The sequence below is a fragment of the Mastomys coucha genome, unplaced genomic scaffold (assembly GCF_008632895.1).
Source record: "Mastomys coucha isolate ucsf_1 unplaced genomic scaffold, UCSF_Mcou_1 pScaffold18, whole genome shotgun sequence".
Taxonomy (NCBI): domain Eukaryota; kingdom Metazoa; phylum Chordata; class Mammalia; order Rodentia; family Muridae; genus Mastomys; species Mastomys coucha.
Genome location: NW_022196900.1, coordinates 79,779,256 through 79,802,542, shown reverse-complemented (window position 1 = coordinate 79,802,542; position 23,287 = coordinate 79,779,256). Strand labels below are relative to the sequence as shown.

At 40.0% G+C, this 23,287-nt stretch overlaps 1 protein-coding gene and 2 long non-coding RNA genes across 25 annotated transcripts in view; 1 reads left to right on the top strand and 2 right to left on the bottom strand.

Moving 5' to 3' along the window:
- Positions 1-23,287, top strand: part of LOC116096585 (microtubule-actin cross-linking factor 1) — a 353,064-nt gene that overhangs the window by 210,037 nt on the left and 119,740 nt on the right. For 17 of the 21 annotated variants that reach the window (XM_031378560.1, XM_031378576.1, XM_031378575.1 and 14 more), the window contains 10 exons: positions 914-1,076; positions 1,862-1,945; positions 3,154-3,261; positions 3,467-3,565; positions 5,712-5,864; positions 6,148-6,236; positions 9,500-9,635; positions 13,414-18,753; positions 19,353-19,502; positions 22,735-22,950. In XM_031378560.1, coding sequence (XP_031234420.1) covers positions 914-1,076; positions 1,862-1,945; positions 3,154-3,261; positions 3,467-3,565; positions 5,712-5,864; positions 6,148-6,236; positions 9,500-9,635; positions 13,414-18,753; positions 19,353-19,502; positions 22,735-22,950 — 6,538 coding nt within the window. Of the gene's footprint in view, positions 1-913; positions 1,077-1,861; positions 1,946-3,153; positions 3,262-3,466; positions 3,566-5,711; positions 5,865-6,147; positions 6,237-9,499; positions 9,636-10,510; positions 10,955-13,413; positions 18,754-19,352; positions 19,503-22,734; positions 22,951-23,287 lie in introns of those variants that run through there. The other 4 variants (XM_031378580.1, XM_031378578.1, XM_031378579.1 and 1 more) reach the window with 2 other exon arrangements.
- Positions 261-1,081, bottom strand: LOC116096590. The gene is made up of 2 exons (XR_004121051.1): positions 835-1,081; positions 261-443 (listed from the first exon to the last, which is right to left on the bottom strand). It is a non-coding gene; the product is annotated as an uncharacterized LOC116096590 (long non-coding RNA).
- Positions 3,187-22,913, bottom strand: LOC116096588. 3 transcript variants are annotated; one of them, XR_004121048.1, is made up of 4 exons: positions 22,722-22,913; positions 22,037-22,345; positions 4,849-4,946; positions 3,187-3,301 (listed from the first exon to the last, which is right to left on the bottom strand). It is a non-coding gene; the product is annotated as an uncharacterized LOC116096588 (long non-coding RNA). The 3 variants fall into 3 exon arrangements; XR_004121049.1 differs by having other exon boundaries at positions 4,878-4,946; XR_004121050.1 differs by lacking the exons at positions 3,187-3,301; positions 4,849-4,946 and adding an exon at positions 21,405-21,751.

Here is a 23,287-nt window from a genome sequence, read left to right as displayed (position 1 = left end):
TCAATAGGGTGATGGGAACTTCAGCCAGATCACCCTTACATCCCCAGGCTTGCTTTCAGCTAGCAGGAATACTATTAGCAGTGCCATTCCTTACCTAGTTAAGCCATTTATGACAGTGCCCCACCCAGTGCTTGGGATTAATTAGGTCCTTGTATGTGCTAGACACTCATTCTACCACTTAGCCTCATCTCTAGTGCTGTGTGCTCTTTTTAATATGAACTTGAATGGTTATATGATGACCCTTTCCTGAGGAGAGAAACTAGGTTTTCGTTCTTGTTTTATTAGGCTTGAATCTAATTTGATCCATTTTCAGAATGAGGCTTTATAGACTTTATGGCTTCTGTTATAGTTGCTGATTTTACTAGGTTCAGTTTACTTCTGTCATTTGATGCTTTGCTTATGAAGGTATAACTAGTAGAGACAGGAAGTTGGTCTTTCTTAGGCTAAGAAGGGGAGGAAAATATGCAGGAAAAGGAGTTTAGTAAACTCATATAAATCTGTATTGTCTCTACTTAAATTACTACCCTAAAGCTAATGAGATTGACAGATATTTAAAGATAGTAAGCTCTATCTTTCTTCACTTCCTGCTACAAGAAATTACAATGCTTTATAAATCATAGTCCTGGTACCCTGACAAATACTCTGTAAAATAAAGATATAAATGAAAAATTTGACAGGAATTTTCTTGAGATGCTTGGCTTTATAGGGTTTGTCAGAGCTCTTAGGACTAGTTTTACTCCCTTTTAAGACCCTGGGTACATTCACAGTCGTCACTCAGCCTTGTATCACTTATTCCCAAGCGACATCCCTTCCATCCTCTATGGTTGAGCCCACCTGGAGGCCTGAGCAGCTGCGCTCTATCTGCATTAACTTTAGGATGTTTGACCATGCTTCCTTCCATTTGTTCCTCCAGGCAATCTGAGGTAGAAAGTATCCAGGAAGTTCTGAGAGATTACCGAGCCTGCCATGGAACTCTCATCAAGTGGATTGAGGAAACCACTGCCCAGCAGGAGATGATGAAGCCAGGCCAGGCCGAGGATAGCAGAGTGCTGTCAGAGCAGCTGAGTCAGCAGACGGTGAGTATGGCTGCAAGACAAGGGAAAGGTACAAATTAGCTCACCTTAGGATGACAAGACTGCAGCAGTTAAACCTCCTCCAAATGGGGAGACATCTAAGCCCCCTCTGTTGTTTGTGTTTTTGCAAAAGATACTGATTTTACATTTAGGCCAGAGAGAGACCCATTAGTTCTTCCAATCCTGAGTTTCTATGGCTATTTATCTCCATTTTGTTTCTTGATATTATATTTTATTGCACTAGGACTGTGCTGTAGGAGTTTGAAAAACTATGAGAGGAAGAAAATTATTTAAAGCATTTTTGGTTGGTGTTTTCTTTTACTTTGTTTAATACCATGTCATTAAGTCTATGCGGTCTGAGTTTAATTGTCTTGATTACAGTCCTGGCTTATGTACTACTTACTGGCTAGAAAACACTGAAGAAATTAATCATCTTTCAGTATCCTACTTCCTTATCCTTAAAACAGCACAGTTTATTATTCCTTTAAACTGCCTGATGAAGTCATTACTAAAACTGCATGAGGCTCCACATGTAAAATATTAGAGGACTGTAGTTCTCAAAGTGTAGCTCCAAAACCAGCAACATCAGTATCACCTTAGCCACGTTAGAAATCTAGGTTCCTGGGCCCAACTCAAAGCCTGTAGGACTAGCCCTTCAGTCTGTGCCTTAACTAGTCCTTCTGACTGTGAGGATCCTAAGGTTTCACATATACTGCCTTAGAACATAGTAAGTTCTCACTACTGACTGATGATGCTCAGTGATAATGTTGTGATACTTTGGTTTCTAGGAACTGTTTGCTGAAATTGAGAGAAATCAGGCAAAACTGGATCAGTGTCAAAAATTTTCCCAGCAGTACTCCACTATTGTGAAGGTAATTGTACCATATCCCACAAGGAATAAATGATCGCCAGCTTAGGAAGTCCTTCTCCCGCCCCTTCCAGGCTGTCTCTGAGCCAGGAATGACATTATTACCTGAGATGCTACTTGAAATGTCCTCAACCTATTGAGTCTGGTCCCACATTTTCATAAGGTCCCCCCAGGGGATTTCTATATGTGTTGATGTTTGAGAAACTGGGCCTATATTCTTGAAAGATTTTGGTCAGAGGAACAAAGTGATCATATTTGTTTTTAGAAAAGGTATCAGGAGCCAGACCGTGGTAACTCAGACCTTTAATCCCAGCACCCAGGAGGTAGAGACAGAGGGAGGCCAGCCTGGTTTATAGAGTGAATTCCAGGATGACCAAGGGTACATAGAGAAACTTTGTCTTTAGGGGAGGAAAAAGGTATGAGGAGCATGAGAAAGTAGAAGTAGTAAGATAAATAAGTAAATAAGGGACTAATTAAATGAAGAACGTTTGGAAGTTTGAAGAAAGTTTTGAAAGTTTGAAGGTAAAACACTCTGTGGGCTATAGGGGAAGCACAGGATATGTGTAAAATGAGAAAATGACTGAAAACAGTTTTTAATCTGTAGTGAATTAGGAAAATCCACTTTCCCTATTTAAGCTTCAGTTGCCCCAAGAGTGAAATCAAAGACATCAAATCACAGATTAAAAACTCAGGAGTCAGCAAGGTATGACCAATGAGAAAATTTAAAAGAATCATATCGTATGATACTTTTTTAATAAAAGAATAAGAACTGAGCAATGGGTATTGTTCATTTGACAGAAACCTTGCCTAGTGTGAGACTCTGGCTTCAATTTCTAGTATCACATAAGACTGAACATAGCAATGCACACCTATAATTCCAGCATTTGGAAGGGTTAGGCAGGAGGATCAGAAGTTCAAGGCCTTCTTTTTTTTTTACACTGGGAGTTAGAGACCACCCTAAGCTACATAAGACCCTTGTCATTAAATAGATAAGAACTTGAATTTTCAGTGTAAGTAAAATTATATTCTAAATAGCCATACTCATTTATAGAGACAGAATTAGTATTTCTGACAGGCAGGATGGCCCAATATTTGCCAACCTGTAGTCTGAACAAACACTAAATGTAGTCCAGCAAGAAAATACTATTTTTTTGTTGTGTGATATGTTAGCTAGGATCTTAAGTAAAGGAAGTTGAATGTCTCCCGTCCTAGGACTATGAGTTGCAGCTGATGACGTACAAGGCCTTCGTGGAGTCACAGCACAAGTCTCCGGGCAAGCGCCGTCGCATGATTTCCTCGTCAGATGCCATCACGCAGGAGGTGAGTGGATGGGAGGAAACCCCCATGGCTTCTGAGGGGGCTTGGGGAGTGGATAAATAAATAAATAGATAAATAAATAAATAAGTGAATGGAGAAAAAAAGAAAAGCTCTCATTTGTCTCATCTTTCTGTTGTCTTCCTTATTCAACTGTTGGATTTTACGTTTCTGGATAATAAGTTCTCTAAATTGTTCTTTTGAACTTCAGTTCATGGACTTGAGGACTCGATACACAGCTTTGGTGACATTGACGACTCAGCATGTAAAATATATCAGTGATGCCCTTCGGAGGCTGGAAGAAGAAGAGGTGAGAATAGATAACTAAAAATGCTATGCCTCGGGGCTGGAGAGATGGCTCAGCGGTTAAGAACACTGACAACTCTTCCAGAGGTCCTGAGTTCAAATCCCAGCAACCACATGGTGACTCACAACCATCTGTAATCAGATCCGATGCCCTATTCTGGTGTGTCTGAAGACAGCTACAGTGTACTCATATAAAAATAAATAAATCTTTAAAAAGTACTTTTAAAAAAAAAATGCTATGCCTCACCAGGAATGGTGGTGCATGCCTTTAATACCAGCACATGGGAGGCAGAAGCAGGTGTAGGCCAGCCTGATCTACAGGGCAGTTCCAGGACAGCCAGGACTACACAGAGAAACCCCGTCTTGATAAACCAACAACAACAAAAAGCCATGCCTCGAGCAGAGGGTGTAGCTCATAAGTATTGCTTGTAGCTAACATGTACCAAGTCCTTAAGTTGATCCTAGTGCTGCATACTAAAATTCCCATGCCTCATCTTTTAAAAGATAAATAAAATTCATGAAGTCTTTTTTTTTTTTTAATTGTGATCATGTTCTAGAAAGTTTGGTTGTTGGTTAATACTAAACCAGTGCTCCTGAAGGTAACAGTTACTTTATACAAGCCCCAGATCACATAGACAGCCTGGTTCATGTGTATTTTTGTTTAAATGTGTATTTAAACAAATTTTTTTAATTAAATTTATTTAATGTGTATTATTGTTTCTTGGGAGCACTATAACTTTTCTTTCTGCAACATGTTTATCAAAGATGTAAGATTTGCCCCCATCCTATTTATGCCCATCATTGTGGCAGGTGCAGAAAGCTGTGTGATCACATTTTCATCTACACATAGGAAACATAGAGAATACAAAGTGAGGAGAGGCTCTAAACTCCCAAGTCCACCCTCAGTAACTCACTCCTCCAGCAAGGCTCCACTTGCTAAAGATGGTATAACCTGCCCAAACATCATCCACCAACCAGGGACTGAGACCTCAAATGCCTATGGGGATAGTTCTCATTCAAACCACCGTACAGTGTGACAACCAAACCTCAGATATGACATAGGCACCGGGCAACTAATTCTTAACATTCACTGTATCATTTTTAAGGAACCTTTGGAGTTTCAAATAAATTTTAGTGGGTGAAAATTTCCAAATATACAAATATGCCTGTCACTTCCACCTTTAAGTATTTTCATTAGCGAAAGGGATATGTCTCAGTCACTTTTCTGTTGTTATGGTATGATACTATGACCCAGTCAGCTTATAGAAGAGTTTGTTTGCGGCCTACAGTTTCAGATGGTTAATGTCTTTAATCACCAATGGAGGGAGTATGGCAGCAGGCAGGCTGGCACGACACTGGAACAGTAGCTGAGAGTTCATCTGCATCTATGCACAGGAAGAAGCAGAGCACACACTGTTGAAATTACTAGAGTCTTTTGACACCTCAGTTCCTCCCCAACAAAGCCACACCTTCTAGTCCTTCCCCATCCCATCAACTGGGGACCAAGTAATCAAAATATGAGTCTATGGATGCATTCTCATTCAAACCAACACATGCTATAAGTGGAAATCTTCAGAAAAGCATAATTTGTTGGAGGAAAATATTAGAAATCTCCATAGTATGTACAGTAAAATGCTATTGGACTATTAAAAATAATGTAATAGATTTAAGCGAATTGGCATAGAAAGTGATTTACAAAATATTAATATATTATATTAGATGTAATGATTTCAGTAAGAACTATGTATGGACAAAAGTACAACACTGCATAGAAACAATTTTAGAAGTGTGTTTATGTGTGAACTTCTGGAGAAATAGACTCTAGTGTATATAATATACATTCCCATTCCCATTTTGGTCCTATGTAATAAGTATGTAATCTTTTTGTAATTACAAAAATCCTTGCAAGCCAAATTTTCAAATACTCAGAGACAAGCCATGGAAATTAGATAGCAATATATATCTTTTGTCCCTATGTCAGTGCTTACTCCGTGTAGTTTCTCTGTTCACTCATGGTTCTAAAAATTATTAAACTAGCAAGATTCTGTACATAAAGGACAATGTATTTCCCATCTGGCTTTGGAAACATAACATCAGGCCAGCCTAGTGAGACTCTAATCACAGCACTAACTTTCTATTTCCTGTTACAGAAAGTAGTAGAAGAGGAAAAGCAAGAACATGTGGAGAAAGTTAAAGACCTTTTGGGTTGGGTGTCTACTCTGGCAAGAAGCACACAAGGAACAACTACCTCATCTCACACTAGTGCATCCGCAGACATCGAGAAGGCCATTCTGGAGCAGCAGGTGAGGAGAAAGCTTATCTGCCTCTGCATAGGTGGAATCGTGCATGGAACAGCTCCCATGGCTGCCCAAAGACAGTTCCCACTTTAGAAAAGGCTAGCTCCAAGACTTAGGACAGCCTCAGCTGCCTACGTGTTCATTTACCTTTTTAAACATCTGTAGCTCATTTATAATGCCTGACCTAGATTGTATTTTCTCCTTGGTTTTTGAAATTTTATTTGAAATCATGTTTGACTCTTAAGTCTTGAGTTTGGAAAAAACAGTTACTTTTTATTTCTACTACTAGGTTCTGGCAGAAGAGCTGACAACCAAGAAAGAACAAGTTTCTGAGGCCATTAAAACTTCACAGATCTTCTTAGCCAAACATGGTCATAAGTGAGTCTGACCTTTTCTTTCTGTTTTTATTTAAAGATTTATTTATTTTATTTATATGAATATGCTATAGCTGTCTTTACATATTAGCACAGGGTATTGAATCCTTATTACAGATGGTTGTGAGCCACCATGTGGTTGCTGGGAATTGAACTCAGGATCACTGGAAGAACAGTCAGTGCTCTTAACCACTAAGCCATCTTTCCTTCCTGAGTCTGACCTTTGCAACTGACTGAATCTGAGTCATGATAAGAAGTTAGACTGGAATAATTCCTGCAACAAGAGCTTTGTACTTTGTACTGAGGAGTTTTTGTTTTGTTTGTTTTGTATTGTTTTTTTAACCTTCTCAGCTTTGGGGAGGAATCTTAAATATGATTGACATGGGGGCATTATAGTGGATGAGAGGCTAGTGTAAAATAATGAATGCAAGAAGTGCAGCAGATTACAGAGCTGACAAAGATTCAAGGGGCTAGCAAGACGATTCAGTACACAAAGGTGCTTGCCACCCTGAAGTTAATTCCCAGGATCCACAGGGTAGAAGTAGAGAATAACTCCCCAGATTTTCCCCCAAACTCCATATGTATTTGCATATATCTGTGCAAATACACAAACAATAAACAAATATACCCATTTTTAAAAAGAGATTAAGGATGGTGAATCTATGGGTTTGGTCACATGAAAAATGATTAGAAAATCTGCTAGACTAGTGGTTCAGGCCTTTAATCCCAGCGGAGGCAAGAAGATCTCTGAATTCAAGGCCAGCTTGATCTCCATAGTGAGCTGTATGCCAGCCAAGGCTATGTATAGTGAGACACTATGTCAAAACAAAACAAACAAAAAAACCATGCTAGGCTTCTAGCATAGGCTATTGGCTGTATGGTGGTGCCACTTACACAGATAAGAAACACATACCAAGGAGTGAGCTGCAGAATAAGGTAACTTAGACATTGTTGAATATGAGAGCCTAGAGAACCTCAGAGTGGAAATTATGTAGTAAGATTCATGGATTACTTATTCATGCCTTAGGTAGCTACACTCAACAAAAAAGATTCCCAGTGGGCAGCTATAGAAAGTTTGGAAATAATGATAGAAGTCTAAAGAGACAAAGATTTAAGTCACTAATATAGTAGAAATCATAAGGGTAAATTAACCCCAAAAGGACTTTCAGATCTTCTCTGTAAAGGAAATTTAAAAGAACTATGAAAATGTTGGTGAGTAATACCTCAGCACCCAGGAAAGTTCAAAAGAGGAGGGAGGGCTCAAAAATCAAGAAAGATTGATGAATATCTAATATATTTGGCTGTTGGAACTGTTTGGTGGTATTGATGAAAAGTTGTTGAGTGAAGTCAGAGTCAATATGATGAACAGTAAGTAAATGAGAGGTCAGGAGGCCGAGGAACTGAAATTCAACTCCTTTCCTAAAGCGTGGTTATAGGAAAGGAAGGCATTAATACAAGTAATGAGAAACAGAATGCACTCCACAAACCTTTTACTTAGAAGGTGGAAGACACTTCTCTGTGTTCATGGACTGCCTTAAGTTCAACAAAAAGCTAATAGTAGGAAGGAGGGGAGTGAGAGAGCTTGGAAGTAATTGGTACGTAGAAAGTACAATCTTAATCAGTAGTCAAGACAGCTTTTCCCCTGCAGTACGAGGAAAGGTCCATCTGTCAAGGTCATATTGTCAAGAGTGAGGGCCAAGAATAAGAACAATAATAGCTAGTGGTCTATCTGTATCTTATTTTAAGTAGGAGGTTTATTGAAGATTAGGGTGGTGCTCATGCAAAATGATAAGGGATTAACTGATGACTCCCACCTGGGTTTTCTAAGGGATGTACTGAGGACCAGGATTTCTATATGTCTGTGGGATACCCCCTTCCTCACAGGATGTATTCGGCATCATGTGGGATCTTAGAGATCTGGTTTTTATCTAATTAATGAGTGGACAGGCAAGAATAATATTAAGGACCTGATTAAGAAAATCCATTGCAGGGTTTAGATGCCAAAGATAAACTGAAGATAAATAGAGAAAATGATTACACTCAGAGCAATTTGAAGAATCAAGGAAGGCTTGGGGGAATCTTAATCGGTTTCTAGGTAATTCTAACATAAATAAGTATAGTTCATTCTCAGAATTAATATGAGGGGGGCAACCAACTTTTAGATTTCACCAGATTCAAGAGGTAAACCTCTAGGAAGACAGGAAATAAATGGCTGTGGTGACAAACATGTGGTGACATTAGGTGACAATATCTTGTTTCCTACCTAAAGCAAATGTGGTTGAATAGTAAAACTTGGAGTTAAGTAAGCATTGCATGTTAGTAACCCCATTGTAGAGAGCTAACCCAGAAGAGTCACCAGTGTAAGCTCACCCAGCCTGAGCTACAGAGAGACCTGATCTCTTAAAAACTAAACCCAAGGGCCCAGCAGTGATGGTATACACCTTTAATCTCAGCACTTGGGAGGCAGAGGTAGGTGGATTTCTGAGTTGGAGGCCAGCCTGGTCTACAGAGTGAGTTCCAGGACAGCCAGGCCTATACAGAGAAACCCTGTCTTGAAAAAACAAAACAAAACAAAAAAAAGTGACTAAGATTGGGAGAGGAGACAAGGGAAAAGGGGTGTGATGAGGAATGTGCTCAAGAGATTAATCTACATACAAAGGCTTTAAAAATAAGAAAAGTTAAAGATGACTAGGTAGGTAATAAGTAAGTGAGATTTATAATTTGTTTAAAAATGAGAATGACTGTGGAAGGAGTAAAGACATAAAATAAGATTGTATCATACATTTTGAGGTCTAAAAATTTAAATGTGCAATGGTTTTATATTATTTCAGTATCCAAATTTGCTGTATATGAGTAAGGCTAAGAAAGCAAGGTTGTCATTTTGATTACAGTTGCAGAACTATAAGCATGAACTTGTATAGCATTGACATCACTAAGAATCATAGGATATAAGCCAGGCAGTGGTGGCGCATGCCTTTAATCCCAGCACTTGGGAGGCAGAGGCAGGCGGATTTCTGAGATCGAGGCCAGCCTGGTCTACAGAGTGAGTTCCAGGACAGCAGGGCTATACAGAGAAACCCTGTCTCAAAAAACCAAAAAAAAAAAAAAAAAAAAAAAAAAAAAAAAAAAAGGATATATGTGAGATGTTAATGTTGACTATAGAAGACTGGTGTATTCAGATAATCCATTCATGGGAACAATATAGCAGTTTTGACTATAATTTGGAGAATTTTTTCCCTTAGAGAAATATAATGCTTCATCCTTCAGGCTTTCAGAAGGAGAAAAGAAGCAGATCTCTGAGCAGTTGACTGTGCTGAACAAGACTTACCATGACCTTTGTGATGGTTCCGCAAACCAACTCCAGCAGCTCCAAAGCGAGTTGGCTCAGCAAACAGAACAAAAGGTATTTTTAGTTTTTGGCTTCATATATTATGGAAGCCTTTTAAATGGTATGAAAGTAGCTTTGCTGATTGAAAGTCGTGTTCACTAGCTTGCCATGACCAATGTGACTTAATATTTAACCTCACCTTAGCAGCCATTTGTCATGTGTTTCTTTATTGGGGTTCCATGATGTGTTGGTCAGTCAAAAATATCAGGGGACACTTATAGCAACCCCTCTGTACCTGGTCTACTCCCACCTCCATCCACATTTTACTATTGCATATTGGAAAACAGTTAATGAGAATTTAAATTCTGTATTTGTATCTGATCTCAGGTCAATAAGATTATACTCCCATGAGACGTTGTCACCCAAGAGTTGATTGATAGCCAAGGGTTGTGGATATTGGCAAGAACATGCTCATAACCCTCTTCCTTCTGTAGAGTGACCAGGGAGAGTGAACCTCACTGACTGAGACGCTGGTTCCCCTCACCATCCATGGTCATCCTATCACATAGCACATTACCAGTTCTCACCTCACCTTCATTTTTGTACCACATGGAAGTCATTATAGTTGTTGTTGATTGTCTTAAGTTCTTTCTGGATACTTGTGTGTATGTGTGTGTGTGCATTTAACCAAATTATATATACATGTGTCTCTGGGATATACAGTGTGTTTGCCTGCTTATTTCCTATGTTGTGAAGCAATGGCCAGTTTATGTGGGGAAGGCTAACATGGTAAATCACATTTGGTCTACATGACTTAAAAAATGATTGTTCAAACAAAATATACTTGATTCTGAAACATGGATATAAATTTATAAATTCATAAAGCCTACAGGCTAGGACCAGCCCTGCTTTGATAGTACGTTTCCAGGAAGCGTGTGCTGGTGTGGAACTTTCTGTGTAAAGCAGCCCACTCTAATGGCTGTTGCTTCACCATATAAGGGAGTATGTGAAAAGTTTTAACAATTGCTTGCTGAGAACATCCAGTTCTCATTTTGAAAAGTTAAAGAGGGGTGGGAGGGGGAAGAAAGAAAGAGAAGGACAAGCTGCTGAGCACCACTACATTGAGCATGATGTGTCCCTGTACTGTGTGTGTTTCATGTAAAGTATTGTTCTGATTAACTGACATCCTTGCTTACAAGTTTCACTAACCCTTTGGAGTTTAAGCACAAATGCACAAAGGGAAAAGAGGACGACCTGTTTGGGGTTCTTTTTTGCAAAAAACAAACAGTCGCATGCTGGACGCTAACACCAAGCTTACACTGTGTATGTGATACGGCTGAGCTGCTCCATAAGGCTCTATTTCCTATCTGCCTGAGGCGTGCTCTGCAGCGTGGGTAAGTAGACGCCTTTTGTTTTCTTTCCTTTTCTCCCTGTCTTTTACTGCACATCGAGGTCAGCATGTCCATGTTTGGTAGGCTGGGTTTGTCTGGATTACTCCCAGCAGAGTGCTGCCTGTGTAGCCTCCAGTTGTGAGGGCTTGGAAGGGATTATGAAGCCCTTTCTCTTTGGCTCAATTCCAGGCTTGTTTTTTTTTTCAATGTCAGCATTTTTACAATAAGAACTCTTAAAGAAGAAATTGGAAAATTTCAATAGTCTTCCCTTTTGTTATAACATCTCTTTCTCAATAGTCCATATATGGAATTTTTTTCTTCTTCTGTTTTTTTTTTTTTTGAGGTAGATTCTTGAACTTGCTCAATAAACCAGGCTGGCCTTGAACTTAGAGATCCTCCTGGCTATGCATCGCAAGTGCTGGGATTAAAGATGTATACAAACACCCTGCTTATGTATTTTCAAAAAGTGTATATATATACTTTATATATATATATATATATATATGTAAACAATCATACACCAATGAGCATTTTTTTCAATCTCTATAAAATAGACACATAGTAGATCTGTATGGTATATGTGTTTCATTTATATAAATTGAACTCTACAATACAGAAATTAACGATTGAGGAGAATAGTAAATAATATACTTCATAGGATGGGGAATTATGCTATTCATTGAGCATATACAATGAAGTGGAGAAGTGAGCCAAAGTCCTTTGCTATCCAATCTTCTTTCTTATGTGCAGTCCTCATGCTTAAAATCCTTGTTCAGTCTTTAAAGTGAAAGCTATGGCCTAATAGTGTTAAAGGCTTTTTTATGCGTTATCTATTTATTCATTCACTGTTCATTGTATTGCAGAACAATTGTATTGTAGTGTTCCTATACACATAGAGAAAAACTATACTCTTAATATAGTTAATATAGTTTATATATTAAAACTATAGTTTCAATATAGTTTACCTCTCACTGAGAATAGAAACGAAGAGTACTTGTTAATAGACAGGGAAGTGGTTGACAATTAAGTCTAGATTATGTAGGAGTAAGTTATGAAGTTTTTTTGTTTGTTTGGTTTGGGTTTTTTGGTTTTTTTTTTTCAAGTTATGAGTTTTTAAAAATCCAAAAATAATACTGCCCTAAGAGAGACAGTGAATGAAAGGCATGGCGGTGTTTGCCTTTAGTCCCGTCATTCTGGAGGCAGAGGCAGGAGTCTGCTGCCAGGAAATTGCAGGCCAGCCTGCTCCACATCGTTTATTCCAGGATAGTCAGAGTTTCATTGTGAGACCCTATCTTAGAAAACAAACAAAAGGAAAAAGAGCTGTAAATGGAGCCCAATGCAAGTAATTGCACAGTCAAGTGGCTAAACTCTTTAAATGGTTTGGAATCTGAAATAAAAGGCTTTAAATTAAGAATTCTTCAGCAAGTGATGCTAGAATTTACAAAGGTAATTTTAACAATGTATAAGATTTACTTTATTCTCTGGATTTAGAGACTAAATACTGTTTAAGGTGTGACTTTACTTTTTCATACTTCCCAGAACTATCCAGAGACAAAATATAATAGCAAAAGATTTGAGACCAGCTTAGTTTCTGGAACTCACTTGTTTTGTTACCTTGGGCAAGTTACTTAGCATGTGTCTCATGTTCTTACATGCAAACTAAGATTAATCTTTTAAAGGATCATTGTGAAGACTCTATGTCATTCTTCATACATCTGAGTGGTAGTTGCCATCGTAGTTGATATATTACCTACTTTAGCCCAGACTGGAAGCAGTTTGTTTCTCCCTTGACTTGCTCTTTCAGGTCTTCCTAGCACTGGCCTCCTAGAGAGTGAACTCTCAAGCACACATCGCTCGACTAATAAACCTTTGGGCTCCAAGGACATCTGCACTCATATGCACCCATATGCACAATAATTTGAAAAAGTAAAAAATAAAATCTTTAAAAATAGCCACCCAACGCAAGCTATGTGGCTCAGCAAGTAAAAATGCCTAACAGGTCCACATGATGGAAGGACAGAATCATTCCCACTAGTTGTCCTCTGACTTACACATGAGTGCTCTGGCTCTTGAGTGCCTACATGCATGCACACACATGCACACACCTTACATACTAAATAAATAAGTAAATAAATAGTAAATAATAAATAATTTTTTTTAAAGCTATTCTCTTTCTTTCCACTGCGTGCTACTTTGTAAATAAAGCTTGTAACTCAGATAATGCTGTCTATCATCCTTTAAGCAATCTGTGAACTTCTGGCTCTATTAAACATTTGGCAGTTTAGAAAAACTACTTCCTAGCATGAATGGCCTGGCTTGCATTTTAGTATTTTGTAGAGGTTGGGGCTTACTCGGGATAGGTTTTTCTTGTGATCAGAACTTCATCTACTGTGGTTCTCTTTCAACAGTTACGCTTTTTACTATTGATTCTGATTCAGTTTTCATTTTAATTCTTTTTTTAGGGTTGCAGAGCAGTTGCTGGGGTGATTGACCTAGGCACAATGGAAATATTCCCCATCTTCAGAGCCATGCAAAAAGGCCTCATTGACCAAGACACAGGCCTTGTGCTCCTGGAATCCCAGATTATCACGTCTGGCCTCATTGCTCCTGAGAACAATGAAAAGCTCTCCTTGGAAGAGGGTCTCAACAGAAATCTCATTAACCTTCCAATATATCAACAGCTCCTGGGACTAAAGGATTCTCTGTCTTTAGTAAGCAGGCTTACAGGGACCCAAGGCTCCCTTTCTGTGGTAGAAGCAATTGAAAAGAAAATAATCAGTGAGAGACTTGGACTAAAAGTCTTAGAAATTCACCTGGCAACTGGAGGTTTCAGTTTCCCCCCTAGTGAGAACTGTATTAATCTGGAAGAAGCTTTTCATCAAGGCTTCATTGCATCATGGCTTCATTCAGAATTACAGTCTCACCTGAGATCATCCAAGAACTTAATAGACCCCAACACAGCTGAAAAAGTTGGCTTGCTGGAACTGATGCAGAGATGTATCATCCATCAAGAGTCAGGGTTGAAATTGTTTCCTGTCAAGCAGTTGGCCGGGGGAATGGTGAGCTTGAGATCGGGTCGGAAAGTTAGCATTTTCCATGCTGTTCAGGAAGGGCTGATAGACAGGCAGGTCACAGTCCGGCTACTGGAAGCTCAGCTATTTGCTGGTGGCATAGTAGATCCAAGAACAGGACACAGACTTACAGTGGAAGAGGCTGTGAGACATAATTTGATTGACCAAGATATGGCCTGCGCTCTTCTCATAAGGCAGCTTCAGACAGGGGGCATCATTGACACTGTCACGGGCGATAGGATGACTATTGATGAAGCTGTGACCAATAATCTAGTAGCTGCTAAGATTGCTCTTGTAATTCTGGAATCCCTCTGGTCATTTATGGGGTTACTATTGCCTGAATCTGGAGAGATCCTCCCAATTACAGATGCTCTAGAACAAGGTATTGTGTCAACTGAATTAGCACAGAAAATCCTTCATAACCGACAGCAAATCGAGGCGCTTTTTCTACCAACACTCACAGAGATTTGGTCCTGGGAAAAAGCAACAGAGCGTGGTATCCTAGATAAAGATCTTGCCAATAACTTAAGATCAGTGTGTATCCCTGACATGATGCCCCACATACAACTAGCAGACTCTGCAGAACAAAGCAAGGTAGGCATTACTGCCCATAAACCACCTGTGTCATGCCAAAGAGAGGAAAGCTCCAGCAATGGAGAGAAGCTGCTGTTTCAGCTAATGACTCACTGCTACATCAATGCACATACTGGACAGAGGCTGCTTTTGCTGGATCAAGAGCTGGTGGAGATGCTAACATCCAGAGGTGACTGTCCAGTAATTCTTCCAGAAGTATTTGAAATTCAGCACCAAAAACTCAGCACTTCTGAGGAATTACAAGAATTAGCTACTGGAACCATCTCCCATATTTTCAGTGCTAAGCATCCTAAGAAGCCCTGTGAATCCCAGTTTCCTTCTCAGAACAAAGACCATCCCAGTCAGGAGAACTGTCCTGAAGCAAAAGGTGGAAGGTCTGTTGTAAGGATAGATTGCTCTTCTGCAAAGATCCCTGAAAGGGAGCTGTTTGTGGGAGAACAAGAAGCCATTACTGAAAATGTTGGCAGTTTGAAGGTCATCAATAAAGTCAAGTTTGAGCTACAAAGATCATTGTTAGGAAATAGAAAGGAAGAGCAAACAGAAACATTTAGTGAGGAAAATATCAGCGGAGACCCCCTCCTTGTAGACTGTCCTGAGGGATCTGAAGGTATGTCCTTGGTGTGTGACAAAGACCTTTCGACTAAGAAGTCAAAATGCCAAGCTCCCACAAAGTCTTTATTTGCATGTCACAAAGAACAAGTGAAGACTGTCAAAGCTGACCATATTCCAAGTGAAACTGGAATAGCATTCATAAAGTCTCAAAATAAAACGTCACAATTTCAGGTGGATGCTTCTATAAGTTTGAAATCAGAATTTAAGTCAGAACATGATATGAATGTTAATTCTTTGGAGAAAGAGTTAACTGAAACACTTTTGATTAAGGATCAACACAAACAAAGCCAAGAAGGACAGAGTGTTGCAGATGGTCAGATGGTGGTATTAGAAAAGGCTGATACAGAAGGTAATGGTGGTGAGCCTTCCTTGTTGTGTAGTTCTCCTTTTGAGGACACTACCTTAAGTACACTGTCTGCACAGCTCCAGGATGGTGGTATCTGTCATGAAGAAACAGGTCAGAAACTCTTACTCAATGAAGCAATAGCCCAAGGCCTTGTGTCTAGCCACACTGCTGTGAAACTTATGGGGAAATTGAACATGTTTCGGGGCTTCTTTGACTCCCAGACCTGTGAGTCTTTGACGACTGAAGAAGTCATTGATGAAGGTCTAATGGATGAGAAATTATTATATAATGTCCTTATGTCAGACAAAGCTATAAGTGGTATCTTAGACCCCAGGACCCACTCACTGTGCTCTGTAAAGGAGGCTGTGGCAGCTGGACTGCTTGACAAGGAGACAGCCACAAGGATTTTAGAGGGACAGGTGATAACTGGTGGAATTGTTGACCTGAAACGAGGCAAAAAGCTTTCAGTAACTTTGGCCTCAAATCTTGGTTTGGTAGACACTGCTGACCAGACAGAACTTATCAATCTGGAAAAGGCTACCAAAGGCAGAGGTGCTGAAAAAGCAGTTAAAGAGAGATTAATTGGACTACAAATGGAAACAACAGGACTTATGGACCCTGAAAGTAAAGCACCATTAACAGTTTTGCAGTCCATTGATAGAGGTCTTCTAGAGAGAGAAGAAGCTGTTTATCTGTTGACTAAACAAATACTTGATGGTGGTATCATTCATCATATATCTGGCTTGAGACTTTCTGTAGAAAATGCCTTGAAACATGGCTTGATTGGTGAAGATGTGGCCAGGCAGCTCAGAAAAGTTGAGAACTTTAACCACTATCAATTTTTTCATCCTCAAACAAAGGAAGCTCTTTCCTTCTCAGAAGCCATAAAATTAGATCTTGTTTCTCCAGACTTGAAAAGAGAAATCCAAGAGATTCAGGACTTTAGTGGGAATTTGGGGAATTTCGTTTATGGCCAGAAATTGACCTTGGCAAAAACTAACAAAGGAGGATCTTTAGCTAATAAAACAGAATTGCCTTCAGGAGTAATGCATGGGGTTATAGATCCTGAGAACTGCACAATTATTCCATACTCAGAATTGGTGAAGAAATGTAGGATTGACATTGAATCTGGGTGGAGATATCTCGAAGTAATTCCATTCTCTGATATTAAAGATGAGATGAGCAACAAAGTGCTAACACTGTCTGAAGCAATTCAGCATGGAAAAGTAGACTTTGTGTCTGCATTGAAGGTTTTGGAAGCTCAGGCAAACACTGGTGGAATCATAGATATGGCCACAGGAAAAAAAGTAACATTGGCATCAGCTTTGGAAAAGAAACTGTTAGATGAAAACATGGCCAGGATTATTGCATCTCATCAGATGTTAACTGGAGGAATTATTGATATATATAATGATCAAAGAGTGACTTTAAATGCGGCTGTTGAGAAAAGATTGATTAGCCCTGAGCTGGCAACTATGATCCAAGTAGATACCTTAACAGAGCAAGGTGGGACCGGAGTATGTGAACTGAAGGGTGACTTTCTAAGAAAGGAGTTAGTATTTGAGTATGGTAAGACTCCCAGGGAGAGTTATGATAAGGAGAAACACGAGGGAGCATTACATGTTGGGAGTCAGTGTGCTCAAGAAAAGGCTGATGTAAGGGTTTCTAATGGGGAAAAGGCAGAAAAGGGCAGGAAGACTTCAGTAGAGATGGAAGGCCAGCATCAAGATGAGGAGAAAGCTTCTTCAGACAATAAAGCCAGCATCATAAGTCCTTTTGATCTTGAGGGTGAATGTTCATACCAAGTTTTGGTGACGCATCCCTACTCAGAATCTTCTGATTTGAAATTCAGAGAGGAAGCTGGAAGTCATATGAGAAAATGTGCAGATGTAGAGCGGGAAAAAGTAGTAACAGAAGTAAAAATGATTTCTCACCTAAAGCAATCTACCTCAGGCCTGGATACTGAAGAAGCTAGAGAATGTCAGGGGACAATGATTTCAAAAGAACAAGAATCTCATTATGAAACAGCAGGCAAACTGTTGAGTGAGCAGTCAATGAATGTGAAGGTTGATAGGAGAGTGGGGAGAGAGATGAGTGGAGAGCAAAGGGTCCAAATGGGCACGGCAGCAGCAGTTCTTTCTGAGGAAGAGTTGGACCAGGAAGTTACAATTGGTGAGGAACACGACTCCTTTGTAAAGGGTCAGTCTATGAAACCAATTGGCAATGACAAGGGAAAAGAAGCTGGTAGAGAAAAGGACTTTTCTCTTATTTGTAAAATCAAAGGCTTCTCTTCCCAGATGACATCCAAAGATGCTTCCCTAAAAAACCAAGATGCTTTAACATTCTTAAGTGAAAGGGAAATGAGAACTGTAGACCTCTGCTCGATTTTAAAACCAGGAGAAAAATTATCTCAAGAAACCTCTAGTACTGTCCAGAAAGAACCATTCTCTTCTGAGATCCCAAGACCTGAAAGACTGAACTCCCAGGAATCAGATGGAGAATCCCAAAATTCAGAAGTACCCTGCATTTCTAAAGGAGACATGGCTGCCCAAATTACCACAAGACAGGAGACAACTGATGACCAAGACCTATATATAACATCTAAGACTGCAGAGACCAAAGATAAGATTTTCTCATCCAAAAATTATAAAGAAAAGTTGCATAAAGAAATACCTATGGACTCAACAAGAGCCCATAAATTGAAAGAAACCACAGTTTCTCCTCTAGATACGGATTCCTCAGATATAAGGAGTCTTCGTGGGGTTAGAGGAGCAGATCACAGGGTTTGTGGACATCAGAAATCTAAAATAACAATAACCCAGGGAACAAAATTCCTAGGAGTAGTAAGTCCCCTAGTTAGAGACACAGAAAAAGGGTCCTCTGAAGATGGAGGAGGTCAAAGAGGACCCAGGGACTTGGTAACTCTTCTTCCGGAGAAACTGCCCAAAAGGACAGTGCAGAGTGAGAATATAAGGCAACAAGATGCTATCATTCCCGCCATTTCTGAAGTCAGGGAGGAAATGCCAATGTCCCTGCCATGCTCTGCAGTGGAAGGGGATGAGAGGACACCTAAGGAGAAGTGCAGAGAGTTCCTTGGAGATGAACAAGCCCCCTTCATGGCCGCACCTAGTGGGGAGGGGAGTGAAGGTGTCTACCCAGCGCCTTGCAGGGCAACTCAGGCAAGTATCCCAGTGTCTTGGGTTCTGTTTTAGTAGGGTTTGGGAGTGTTTTTGCTTGGTTAGTTTTGATTTGCTTTTGAAACAGGATTTAGCTATGTGACCCTAGCTGGCCTGGTGCTCACTATGTGTGCTGAGGAAGGCCTCCACCTTGTGGCAATCCTCTTGCCTCCCATTCTATAGTTGTTGGACTATATTAACGTGAATGTCTTTCTAAAAATTGCAAGAGTTTTTGTTTACTGTTTTTATTTTTGTGACTCTAGTATTGAACTCAGGGCTTCCTATGCAACTCATGGAGATCCATCTCCAGCCTGAGAGTTCTAAAATTAAAAACACTGAAGCTAATTTGAAATATTAGAATGATATTACTTAAAATCAGAATGGCTTTTAGAAGTGTTTTTAAATGATGCTTATTTATTTATAATTATGAGCTTCTGCTTTCTAAGGAAGTCAATAAAATAATTTTTGTGTCTTGCTTAGAAATGGCTCTGGCAGAATAGTATGTTTCATCCTGTCTTATGTGTAGAAAAAATTGCTTCTATTTTAAAAGCTGACTTTAAGGAAAACAACAGAATTTCATGAGTTTTACTTTGGCTTGACAGAATGTGTTTACCCGGAGACTTTGTTTAGAACATGATGAGAAATTGGTCTCCTATCTGTCTCTGTTACGGGACATCGAAATGAGAACCAAACAGATTCAACCTTTGGAGCTTAATGTGGCAGAGCTGCAAGATCTACTGGGTCAGGCCAAGGTATGTAGTCAAACATTCCTACATGCCCACTGGCTTCCAGATGGTGGCCTCCGCTGGCTACCCTGAAGATTTCAGGGTTAATAAGAACCTGCCTTTCACTCTTGTCCACTGAAAGAAAATCTTAGACTCCTTGTAGGATATGCTGGGCTGGAACGAGTAAGATTTTTAAGAATCATATTTGAATATACTTTGGATAGACATGTACTACCTATATGATCTTTGATTTAATGAAGTTAAAGTTCAAAAGCAGTGTGATTGGTTAAGAAATTTGAAGTAAGCTGGGCATGGTGATACATCCCTTTAATCCCAGCACTGGAAGGCCTACACACACACACACACACACACACACACTCACACAAATTAATAAGATATACAAATTTTTAAAAAGTTCTACTTTTAGCTAACTTGAGAATACTAGTTCCCAAACTTCAGTAGGTGAAGTCACATTGCATTAAGTCCCTAAAGCTCCTTTCTAGTAACACCAGAAAGCAGATACATATGCAAACAGGGTTGTAAGTTGTTTAAATTATAAGCAGCAAGTAAACCTACAGATTGCCAATTTGTTTCAGTAGTGTAGCAGTTGCATGTGTCTTTTTCTTCCTTCTAGAAGACTAAAGGTTGTCTTCTGAAGAAAGCAATCTGCTTAGACTCTATAGGAAGCAGAGTTGAAGGCAAGGGTTTTTCTGAAGTCATAGAATTAGATGGAGGTGATTAACCCATGAGCTTCATTTTCATTTGACCTTCCATGATTTGACTCATCCACCCACTGAAATTGAAGACCTAAAGGTGATAATGGAAATGATTTCCCAAGTGTAGGGCCCAACCCCATTCCCTTAGTGAAGCCTATATTTACCAGACCCATCTCTGCATGTAGGGTTTGTAGGCAACTTTTTAGGCAATTCAGAAATTACCACCATTTGTATCAGTGAAATATCTTAATGGATAAAGACACTTGCTGTCAAGTCTATAAACCTGAGTTCAACAATCTCCAGGGCCTGCATAGTAGGTGAGAAAGAATTTCCTGCATGTTGTTCTCTGACCTTTGCACTGTGTTTGCACTGTAGCACAGGCAAACTCGATGAATGAATGAATGAATGAATGCATTTAAAAGACTGTAACATTAATAATAACATTGGAAAAGTATAACTGGAACTCTCTAGAACAGAGATCTAAGGACATTCTATCAGTATGAGGTAAATAAATTTTGCTATTATGTATGTATCTCTGTGTGCGAGTATGTGCATGTGATTGCAGGTACCTATGGAGGCCATAGCTAGAGTTAACAGGTAAGTAGCCCAGCATCAGTGCAAGGAGCAGTCGGTACTCTTGACTGCTGAGCCATCTCTCCAGCCCTATAATGCTTGTACTTTCCTGCTGGGAAAACCAGCAGTGTTTTACTTTGCTTGTAGCTGCATATGGGAATATATTTGCCTGTAATCCTTCTCCTAAGAGAAAGAGGCAAAAGGATCACCACAAGGACAAGGCCAGCCTGGTCTACCTAGTGAGTTCCAGGCCAGCCAGGCCTATGCAGTGAGACTGTGTTTTACCAAAACAAAAGCCAGGCACACTGGGATCCATCTGTTATCCTAGCATTGGGGAGGCAGAAGTAAGAGGATTCCTATAGCAGCTCACTAGGCAGTTCATCTTTGTTAAGTGGTAGGTTCCAGACCAAAAAAAAAGTCTTGATTCAAAGGAGGTAGATGGAACTCCTGAAGATGACACTCCGGGTTGTCTGCAGACTGTACATGCTTTGTGTGTGTGTGCGCACACACACGTATGTTTGTTAAACTAAAACACTGATTAAAAATTTCAGAAGTAAAACCATCTATACTTGGTGAGTTGGTTGGTTTTAGTGTTTTTTTTATTTTTCTTTTGTATACGTGTAGATGCACATGTGTGGGTGGGTATATACACCTGAGTGTACTCACAAGTGGGCCACAGAGATTTATTTCATTGTCCCGCTTTATCATCCTTCATCTTACACCCTTCAGAAAGGTCTTTCACTGAACCTGGAACTAGGATGCCGACCAGCAAACCCCAGCAATCCTCTTCATCTCTCTGCAATACTAGGGTTGCATGTGTTCATGCCATGCCCAGCTTTTTATATGGGACTATAGGATTTGAACTCAGGCCTTCATGCTTCCTCAAACAAGTGCTCTTACTTACCTACTGACGCATATCCCCAGTCCTATTTCAGTTGTTCAAAGAACACCAGGAAACACTGCCTTACAGAAACTGAAGGAAAAGACCTGTAGGAAGATACTGGGCAGAGTTACTGAGTCCAGTGAAGACTAATTCATAGATGACCTTGGTAAAAAACAGTTTCCATGGAGTGTGAGATTTAAATGAGATGACAGGTGATTACTGAGTGTCATTCTTTCCTGAAGTGTTTGTTTTGCAGGCAAGAAAAGAGGCAGGACGTAGCATGACTAAGAAATGTTTTCAGTGGATTTTGGAGAAGATAAGGGAGGAGAAATTGGTAATAGATAGTAGCCAGCTCTTAAGAACATTAGAAAGGATCAAAAGTCACTCACTGAGATTGAAGATGAAGGTGAAGACAATCGAGCCTGCAGAAGTCTGTCTCATTTTTCAATGTTCAGTATGCGGTATAAATAGATGGCTGACTGGTTAGTGAGGCTATGCCCCCCCAAAACAGTTATACTCTTCCTCTGCCACTGCTGGCTTCTCTATTGAGAAGTAAGAATATTATAGAACAGCTGGGTGGGAAGACTATTTTCGGGTCTTTTTATATTCTTTGGTTCTTTCTCCTTAGAATTTGAATGGAAAGAGTCATCCTTTTGGTAGTTTTCCCTTGAGGCACATTACTTCTACATGTCAGCTGCCTGGGAAAAGAAGAATTGATGGTCTCAGAGAGGCGTCAGGGGTAGTAGACAGGGTACTACACTGATCAGAAACCTGAATCTGACCTAACTACTCTCCTGTTTCTGTTTGGTGGCCTCAGACAACAATCCATGTTGTTCAGTGCTGAGGAGTGCTAGCTGGTTAGTGTGTGATTAGACTAAGGAGCCTATCTAATAAACCACCCTTTACGTCCTATGTACATGTGAGGTGAGCTAACACATGTGCACAGTTCATTCCCAGAAGGTAAAATTGTTGCTCTATACTAGGGATTGAGTTTAGGCCTCAAAAAATGAAGGCACATGCTCATCTACTGATCCCCAGGCACGGCACTGCTCCTGAGTTTGGGGGTAACTTTACTCTGTTTCCTCAGGTGCTAGACAGGGAATTAAAAGATCTGTCCACTGTGGTGAGTCAGGAATTGGAGTGTGTGGATCGCATTGTTGTCAGTCAGCCACAAGAAGTTCCTGCTCAGCTGTTGAAGGCGTTAGAGAAAGATGCCAAGAACCTTCAGAAGTCTCTAGGTTCTGTTAGTGACTCTTGGAGTTCCAGATTCCTCCACCTCCAGAATGCTGTGGAAGTAAAAAAGGTAGTGTCTTAGTTTGGGGGTGTTGGGGAGTTTTTTTGTGAGTATTTTTTTAAGATTTATTTTTAATTATGCATACATATATTGAGGGCTATATGCATGTGAGTGCGGGTGCCAGCATAGGCCAGAAGGAAGGTACTAGATCCCCTGGTTTCTTAAGTTATAGTATGTTTGTGAGCTACTTGGTGTGGGTGCTAGGAACCAAATTCAGGCACTTTGTAAGAGCAGCAAATGCTCTTAACCACCCAGGCATCTCTCCAGCCCTAGTACCTTGCTTGCTTTTATTCTTAAGGGCTTGCACAAAGCCTGGATGGATCTGGAGAGGTCTAGTCTGACTTGT